We start from the raw sequence: 9,480 nt of genomic DNA, 5'->3' as shown, positions 1-9,480 counted from the left end.
AGTGTTTTATCACAACAGTAGAATGTTTTTAAGTCTGGCAGCTTTGCTCTTGTTAACACACCAAGACAAAGGGTAAAGGCAAACAAAAACGGCTGTAACTTTTTTCCTTTCTTTCTAGTTTAAAAAACAGCAGTACATGTTAGCAGGTATACCAGAAGTTTAAAAAAAAATTCTCAAGAGACTCTTACAAGAAAGCTCCACACAAACTAATTAAATGTATAGCAGAAGGAACACAGCGAGACACTAAACTGGTATACTTTTCCAGCAGCATCAAGAATTTACTTCTGCACACAGATCGACATTTTTCAATCTGAAGAACAGGAAATGCCAGATGGGCAACTCTCGTTAGGTGACACTTTCAACATGTAGGTACAGAATGGACCTCACAGTGTGTCAGTGCAGAAAGAAGAGTGCTGTTGAAGGGGCATGGGTACAAGATACAGTCAAATTAAGAAAGCATAAAAAATTGAAAACTTTAAAAGTTGCAGAAGTTGCTGTGAATTTCAGTTAATTTACAAAAATATTTGGACTGGCAGAAAACATACTCTAAGCACGCTGAATGTAAGAATAGAGGATAGGGAGTAGTTTTGTTCTGCTTAATCCCTACAGAGTGGCTTTTGCTTACTGCAATTTATTTGTGCTTAAATCGAAATGGGAAAAAAATCTGTATCTGAATGTTTTTGGTACCTGTCTTCAGGATATGATCAATACAAACTAAATTTGAATATTCTGTATTAGAAATGTGGGGCTTAAATTATCTTCCAGTTCAGAGTGTATATTCCAAAGCTCATCATCTCTAATAAACCTTGCTCATACAAGGTTTTTATGCAAATTGCCTGCCTGCACAGAGAGAGCTGCTCTTTGTCAAATTAAGGATTTAGCTGTGTAAGTGACTCTCTCAGTTTTGGCCTGATCTTTCCCCAAAGAAATATCTAAGTGAGGGACTATTTTTGTTATACAAGGAAACAAATTAAAACCGATGGAGCTTTAATGAGAACTCTCAGTTTAAAAGCAAACACATTAAAATGCTATTTTTGAAATTTGTGAGCTGTCTGCATCTTATGTAAGAATCCTCCCAGGGAGACAGAATCCTTAACGAAGTAACAAAATTAAAAGTAAGTTGGCAGGAATAACACACTACAGATCATCAGCAAAAGTGGATTACTGAAGACACGGGATAAATGTCTGATGAAACAAAGGCATATGGAAGATTCAAAATATCCACCACCACAGATTTTTTTTCTTTTAAAGAAACTAAAGGTCAGATATCTGTACCAACCTATAATCTGTAGACCCCTACAACTGAAACTGCAAGTTGTCCAAAACTGACTTTTTCCAGATACTAAGCTTTGCTACATTTTTTAAGTTCACAAATCAAACATGTTCTCCCCATTTGTAATCACACAAAAAAATCCCTCATCTTTTTAGATTAGTTCAAGCATTCCCATCTTCTGTTACAGTCAATAAATTAAAATGCATGTTGTGTATATTTGTATACACACATAGCATATTATACACACAGTATTCACACACATCCACTCAATATTATACATGCCAATGCCAATACTCAAAACGTAAAAGGTTGCTTTTCTCAGCTTCCATTACATTCATCTGCAGTATAATTCCTTTCCCTTTTAGCAGCAATTCTTAAACACCACCAAAAAACAAAAAGAAAAAACAATGTGTTGGCCACGTTACATGGGCAAAGTCTTAATAAATTATGCAGCTGTCACTGATAAGTGCAGTAGGGAGGCATATTAATTACTGCCCAAATGCAGCAATGCACACATGCCTAAAAGCTGTATGAATAGTCCCACTGATATCGGTGAAACTACTTGTGATGTAAGGTGAATTAAGTACCTTGCTGAAGCAGAACCTATCTGCAAATGAAAGGTGCTAGATTGTGCTAGAAAAATCAACATTATGCATTCTTTTGTTTTCAGATTGTTATGAAACCAAGGAATTCCGCACATAACTGAATTATGAAACTAGTTTGACGTTTTCCCATAAAGGACCAGCTATTTGAAGGTGGTGAAGAGAGATGATCACAGGTGCCAAAAATTACCCTTCATAATTCCCCCTATCTCATTAAACCTTTCAGTGAAACCACAGTATCATAACTATCTAGACAAACGTGATGTCAGCTGTCAAATGACATTTATATTACAATAAAATGTATAGAGTTTTGCCAACTTCATTCTGAAAAGCCAATTGTACTTCCTAAAAAGCTATAATTTAGGAAGGCAAATCAGTACCCTGCTCCTTATCCTATCATTCTGCAGAAATGTTTAAAACAATGTTATCTAACTTCTGTGTCAGGGTAATTACTCAGTTTTTCCTACAGAGACCATCACCCTCATATAAATGTGGATCTTTACAATTTGCAGAATTCTCCCAGTCTGCCAATCCTCAACTGGGATTAGGGAAAGAAACATACAGATTAATGAGAAACACAGATGAATGTGTCCCACAGACCATTACAGCAGAAAAAAAATTACATATTTCCTTCTTTCATAGCAGTTATAAAAGCAGAAATAAACAACCATTTATGTTTGAGAGAAATATCTCTTAAAACTTCATCAAATTTCAGCGGACATAACTTCTGAAAAGGATATTTCTTTAGAAAACCATAACATTGTGTAACACAATCACAGAAATAACTCTAAAATTCATACCTACATTCAACAAAATTAGTAAGAATTGCTTCTCAACTTGTTCTCCAAACAGAAGTGGACATTCAATATTGAAGTTATGATATTTATAAAGGAGAGCAAGTCAACTTTTGGTACATAAACACAGTACTAAGGGGAAAAAAAGGCATCCTGAGACAAAATATTATGAAAAATTAGATAAAATCTAGACACAAATTCATTTTTACAAATATAGGTGTCAGCTAACCATAACCAGGTAAAATTTAAGAGGCCTACAAGATGTGCACTGAGTTACCCTAATTCCCACCTTCCCATTGCTACACCAAAGCACCAAAAATTTGAATTCAGACTATTACTTATTCAAAATTTTTTTTAAAAAATCACAATGAAAACATTTAAAAACTAATAGAACAAGAAAAAAATCTCTCACCAAGCCCACAATACAGTTTTCAAGATACCTTAGGTAAAACTCTAAGCTACTGTATCATAAGCACATAATAAGGCACGTAATAAGAAATTAAGTAAATACACAGTAATTCTGATTTAAGTAATAGAGATTATAGTGGTACAAAAATCCCGACTTTAATTTATTTTTCTTTTAAAGACAACCTTACCAAAAATAACTTCTTAAAAATTTGCCAAACCATATGATAGACCTGAATATTTTCCTTAAAACTGTAAACTTTTTTTCTGAAAAGAAATGTAAAAAACTGTTTGAATCAGGACTATTTTCTCCTTTCAATTGCTCCAAAGTCATATTACACAACATCATTTCATAATCAAAAAACCCAAATATCTGACGCTGTCATTCCATGATTTTATTCCATTATTCTAGTGTCATTGGTATCACATTTCAAAAGATCTTATTTTGATTTTATTTTACTCCAAGGGGAGACCAAGGCACTGCCTTTTCTGTCAATAATTTCATGCCTATAAACAACTGCAGTTTTTTTTTAAACACATGACATATTCAGAAAAGTTATCCAAAATATGGATACACCGTTCAACAATAAATATTATTTAAGCTTGCTTTTAACTGGGAAATTCAAGCACTCTTCCACATTCAAATTAGTGTCTAATCCATAAAGAGGAAAAGAAGATTAGGTATTTCATCTGAAGCATTCTTTGAATGGCATATTTTAAAGTGGCTTTGAAATGTTGTGTAACACTAATTTGGAACAAAAACTAAAAGAGTGTTCCTGAAATATAATTCAAAGGAGGGAATTTGGTTGTAAATATAGTTGCTAAAGATTAATTCCATAGAATAGACTGTTTCTGGAGGAATATTAAACCTATGATCGCACAACCAGCAGAAAAAAAATTGAAAGATCATCCCTTGTTTCTTTACTGTGTACGTGAATACACATGAACATCAAACTCAGCATGAGTTTCATATTCTTTTTTTTAAGAGGCAGAGTTGGTCTTAGCTGTTTCAGTCTCTCTCTGAAGGTTTTACTGAAACTGTGATGCAGTCTTAATAGGAAAGTTCACAGAAAATCAGATTGTAGATTTGGAGAAAGAAACTCTGAGGTGATGGTTTTCTCCAAGGTCATGATTATGAAGTTCAATGAGAGCCTGGATTGCTTCTTCCACAGAGCCCAACTGGATGAGAGCCATTTTGCGATCTTTCCTGAAGTTCAACAGAAAAACAAAATTAATTCTAAGCAATTCTTGATTACACTAATACCCTCCAGAACTTATGCTACAGTTTTTCACACACGGTGTTATCCACTGAAATTCTGTATAATACAAGAATCTGAACAAGCAATGAAGATGACAGAAATAAATAAATCTCTACGTCTGCCGTGGTTCCACTTTCTTCCATGATCCTGTTGCATCTCAAAGCTAAAAAGGACAGATACATATGGCTGGCGAGCCTCTAAGGAGAGTTTGTGTGTTGGCCTTTCAAAAATCCCTGAATCTGTATTCAACTGATACCCCCAAATAGTGCTTCAGAACACTATACTGCTGCAAATGCCATCTTTCAGATAAGATTTTAGGAATCAGCGCTCTCTTTGAATAAAAGGGAAGATGCTGCAGTTCTCTGTCTAAATTTTAATTTGGGGATCTATATCCCATCACCTTAAAAATTCCAGGCAACAACAACAACTGCATACTATATTATACTTCATAATACAGTGATGCTATGGTAGTTATACCTTTATCTATAAAATTTCTTTGGGTACACATTTTCTATACGTTAAAAAAGTTCACTATCCTTTAATAGTCAAGTTTCTATAGAAAAAAATATTAAATGCTCTGAGAAAACTTACTGGAAGAATTTGAAGGCTTTCACAGTACATCCAGTATCTGCAAAAAGGCTCTTCAGGTCATCAACAGTAACTGAAGGTCTGTAAAACAAAAAATGGCACCAAAAAACCTTATACTAAATATAATCCTGTTATTGATTTTATACTCTGTTCTTCTGAGCTTCCATTTCAAGCTTCCCATGTAAAACCTGAGGCCCAAATTTTACCTTGACCAACTTAACTCCATGCAGACTCAGTCTCCCAGGCAATGTCTACACTAGAGGTTTTGTCAGCAAAACCCACACAGTGTCCAGATTCCCAAGGTGTTCTGTCAACAGTAAGTTGACAGAATGCAGGACTTTTGTCGTCAACAGCTGTACCCCAATCCCCATGAGGAATGTCGTCTCTGTCGTCAGAAAGCCGGTCTGGACATTCTAGGGGTGCCCTCCATTGACAGACAGGGCTTCTGGTACACTGGGGAGCCCTGTCTGCTGTGCATATGGTTGGCTGTTTTTCTGATAGATCGGCCGGGCAGTCTGGCCACTCTCTGCTGACGGAGCGGACTGCTATTGTGATCCACTTGGCAGTTTGGCCACAATGTGCCGACAGAAGATACCTTCCAACAAAAGCTTCTGCCGACAAATCCCTGTAATCTAGATGTAGACCAAGTGTCTAGACCAGTGGTTCCCAAACTTTCTGGCATCACCCCCCCCTTCAGATTTTTTAGAAACCTTCACACCTCCCCAACCTCTTCTTTACCCTTATCATCCAACCCCCTTTTAACAAAAAATGCAATACATAATTTCAAATGAACACAAAAACTTGATATAAAAATGTTATTTGAAATTAAAAAAAGTACAAATATTTTTTCTTGGCCCCTTGCAGGTGCCTGGTGCAGCCCCAGCTGGCCAGCTGCCTGAGCGCTATGCGAGCCACCAGAACTGCCCATGTCAGCCACCTGGCCAGCTCAAGACCTGCCCTGCCAGAGCTGCCCACCCGAGCCTCCTCCCTGCTGCTAGGGCCAGCCACTCAACCACCAGCCACCCACCTAAGCCCCACACTGGCAGAGCCAGCCACCCAAGCCCCACGCTGCTGGGGCCAGCTGCCCACCTGCCAGCCCGAGCCATCTGAGCCCTGTGTAATGAGGGGTAGGATGTGCAAAAAAATCCGTGCCGCAGACAAACAGAGAAATGGGCTGTATCCACATAGTCACTGCTGGGAACACAACGGGTTGGAACACTAAAATATGCACTTTAGTTCAACAACATCTGTGGTCCTGCATCCCCCATCAGTGTTCCTGGGTTGGAGCACTCACAGGGAAAAGCTGAGGAGTCCCCCTGCACAGCAACCTCCCAAGTAACTCATCAGCTGCATTCAAGGAGGAAAAGCTGAAGCAGGGGCGAGGTGAGGGGAAGAGAGAAAAGAGAGGCAGACAGTTGTGAAGCCCCACAGCCAGGAACACAGCCCAATGGCCACAGGACTTCGTGCATTCCCGTGGGGCTGCACTTCTGGTCCCCACCCACAGGTTTCTGCAGCCACCCTGCTTCTCCTGAGTACCTTCCTTCCTTCCACCACCTTCACCCCCTGTGTACCCAACATGGTCAATCCCAAACTGTCTATTGTTGTTGGTACTTACATCCCTGGTCCAGTAAATTCCCTGGTTCCAGAGCGATCACATCCTGAGGGTGCCAGACCAGGAAGGCACAAGCTGTATAAGAACTTTGTCTTTTAAAAACTCAGTTTGTCTCTTTAAGGTGCAACACAATAACTGTCTCAGGACGTGGTCACTGAGAGTTATGTTTGCAAATGAATACACTGCTAATTCTCTAGTTAAAAAAGAATACAGACATGGAAACCCATTATTATGGTTTTTGACCAACAGGAAAGAATCACTAAATGTTAGCAAATTGAAAAAGGCAAAGAAAAATATTTAGACGTGTGCCAAACTACAGATGTTTTAAGAAGAGCCTCATTTTTGACAAGTTTCTTTGCAAACCAAGTTGCACATATGTGGATACTTACGGAATGTTGGAGAGATGCAGAGTAGCAGATGGAGGGAAAATATTTTGGAAATTCTTAGAGCCAGGCTTCTTGAAGCGATGTAAAGGGCTATTGCTATAGTCCTTAGTCAGACCTTGGTCCTCTTGTCCCTCACGAGGAAGCTGAACAGTCTGATGCTTTGAAAGAGTGGCACGGAGCACCTTTCCATAAAGTCTCTGCCCATTTAAGTGACTCATTGCTAGAACACAAATGTGAAAAGTACTATCTGAACAGAAAAACAAACTGAGAAAAAAAATCCCTGTCCTGTTTGAATGACTAAAACTTCACGTTTACCAGTTTATTCAACTGGACATCACATTCAAATGTAATAGTAATTGCTATTATCATTAAGCAAAGCTTCCATCTTTGACAGCACAATGTTAGCATTCTAAACATAACCATAAGGGATGTAATACAACCTCTAAATTTAACAACAAAAATTTCTAAGTCTTTTTATTTTTTAGTTCTGTTTATTTTGATTGAATATTTGAATAATTAAAATAAAGGAAAATGCTTTCAAAATCTTTAGGAGTCTTGTGTCTAAATAAGTTCATCTCACCCAAAAGAGATTTACTTCATACTTTAGGACAAACAGCTCAGTAACGCACTAAATTACGTGTTTGATATTCCTGTGCCAATCACTGTGATAGAGTGCATACACTAAAATTATTAATGCCTACAACTCATAGTTGTCAACCGATATTTCAGATAATGCTTTACTCTTATTACTTTGGCAAAATCCTGAGCAAGCAAAGTTTTAAACTCATTTTGTACTAACAGGAGGTTGGATTTTGCTAGTGGGTTTTACTACTATTTTAATTTTTTCCCTTGTAAGTTATCTGAATTGCCTGAAGTAACAGAATAATTTACTGAAAAAAGTTTTGATCTGTAGCCATTTACAATGTATAAAGCAATAATTGAATAGTAATTCTGAATAGCACATTGAGGAGTGGCAAACCCCTATAGCTCTTCTGAAAATCTAATCAATTGTGAAATTAATTGTTGAAATGGAAACTGCAGGTATCAGCACAACAAACACGCCAATGAAAATGTGCTTATTAGTACCTAGTTGAGCCTGGGTTGCATCCGCCATCTGAACTAAAGCATTTTCTTTTTTGTTAAACATGATCTTCACTCGATGTACATCACCATACACCCCTGTGGACATTGAGAAAAGGTACTTTCAGTGTATTAACTTGCCTGAAGCATTTGATTATCTACAGTGCAAAACAGTCATGTGTCAAACTTGTGTCACTGAAGTTCAACAGCAAAAATGGAGAAAAAAAATCAATCAGTTTAAAACAGTTTGGCAAGGATCTTTGGATGAAGAGCTTTCAAAGTTATGTCGCTGCAGGCATTTTTCTGAAGAAACTAGGAACTGTGTGGCATCTCTTTCAGTACTAACCCCATGGACAGTTATTTTAGTGGCCAAATCTGACAACAATATTAAGGCAGGGTCTTAGGACAACATATAGAACAGACCCAAGACACCAATAAAAAATGAACAAGAATCTGTGCATGCATGAACCCACCAATTTATTTCTTCTAGTGCTGCCTCTCTCCCCAACACTATGGTGACATATAACAAGGGGAGGCAAAAATGAAAGGGAACATATATTCAGAACCTACTAAGGCATCATATCTAGGCTGGGCCTTCCTGCTCTGAAAGTTTTTTCTCTTTTGTTCTCCTACTGATCCAAGTTATTGTCATCTTAAACCCAGCATGTTCTTTTGATATCTCCTGTTTGAAAACATGCAAGTCTGACTCATACGTAAAGTGATTTGATGTGACAGGTAACTATGTTTCTCTGGATAAGGAACAAAAATGAAATATTAATTAAATCAGTTTTTTAGATGAACAACACTGATGCTACAGTTTCTCAAGAGTACATTTCAAAAATATCCTGTAAAAATAGAGACAATAAAAACCTTACCAAACAGGATAAAAAGTCCATGGGGTGTGATAGCCTGTATAAATGACAAAACAAAAAACAAATTTTAGGATCATGCCATCCATGGATTTTAAGAACTCTAAAGAAGTAGACCTTACCCATGAAAGCTCATGACCCAATAAATCTGTTACTCTGCAAGGTGCTACAGCACTGCTTATTACTTTTGAAGCTAAAGACTAACACCTCTGAGACTATTCACCATGCAGTAAGTAATTATAGTCAACTATTTTGGTCAGTAACTACTACTTTAAACTGGTAAAAGCATGATGTTTATTTAAAAAAAAAAAAGACTAATTCTTTTCATATTTTGACCCAATAACTTCATCTGTTCACCCCCAAAGGATGCAGCATTAGGCTTCTTTTAACATGCATTTTCTAAGCACGTGCAAAATGTTTGCAACAGACATAAAATTTGCAGAAGTTCACAACCCTAATATGCTGCATTCTTCTTCATATGATATAGTAAGAACTTACCTTCTATAGAGAAGCTGTTACCAAATTGTAGGCTAGGACCTCAGAGTGGGTCGTGACCCTGTTTTTAATAGGGTTGCCAGAGCTGGGGTTAAGACTTAGAGGGGCCCAAGGCTG

General features: G+C 37.4%; 1 protein-coding gene across 6 annotated transcripts in view; it reads right to left on the bottom strand.

The window, feature by feature from the left end:
- Window positions 1-585: 585 nt before the first annotated feature.
- PTBP3 (polypyrimidine tract binding protein 3) overlaps window positions 586-9,480 on the bottom strand; it is an 83,470-nt gene continuing 74,575 nt past the window's right edge. For all 6 annotated transcript variants that reach the window (XM_074994676.1, XM_074994674.1, XM_074994678.1 and 3 more), the window contains 5 exons: window positions 8,875-8,908; window positions 8,006-8,098; window positions 6,923-7,139; window positions 4,925-5,002; window positions 586-4,281 (listed from right to left, as the gene is read on the bottom strand). In XM_074994676.1, coding sequence (XP_074850777.1) covers window positions 4,149-4,281; window positions 4,925-5,002; window positions 6,923-7,139; window positions 8,006-8,098; window positions 8,875-8,908 — 555 coding nt within the window. In that variant the 3' untranslated portion in view covers window positions 586-4,148. The remainder of the gene's footprint in view (window positions 4,282-4,924; window positions 5,003-6,922; window positions 7,140-8,005; window positions 8,099-8,874; window positions 8,909-9,480) is intronic.

This window comes from Carettochelys insculpta, chromosome 5 (genome assembly GCF_033958435.1).
Source record: "Carettochelys insculpta isolate YL-2023 chromosome 5, ASM3395843v1, whole genome shotgun sequence".
Classification (NCBI taxonomy): Eukaryota; Metazoa; Chordata; order Testudines; family Carettochelyidae; genus Carettochelys; species Carettochelys insculpta.
Note: the sequence above shows the minus strand (reverse complement) of the source record. Positions and strands in the feature narration are given on the sequence as shown.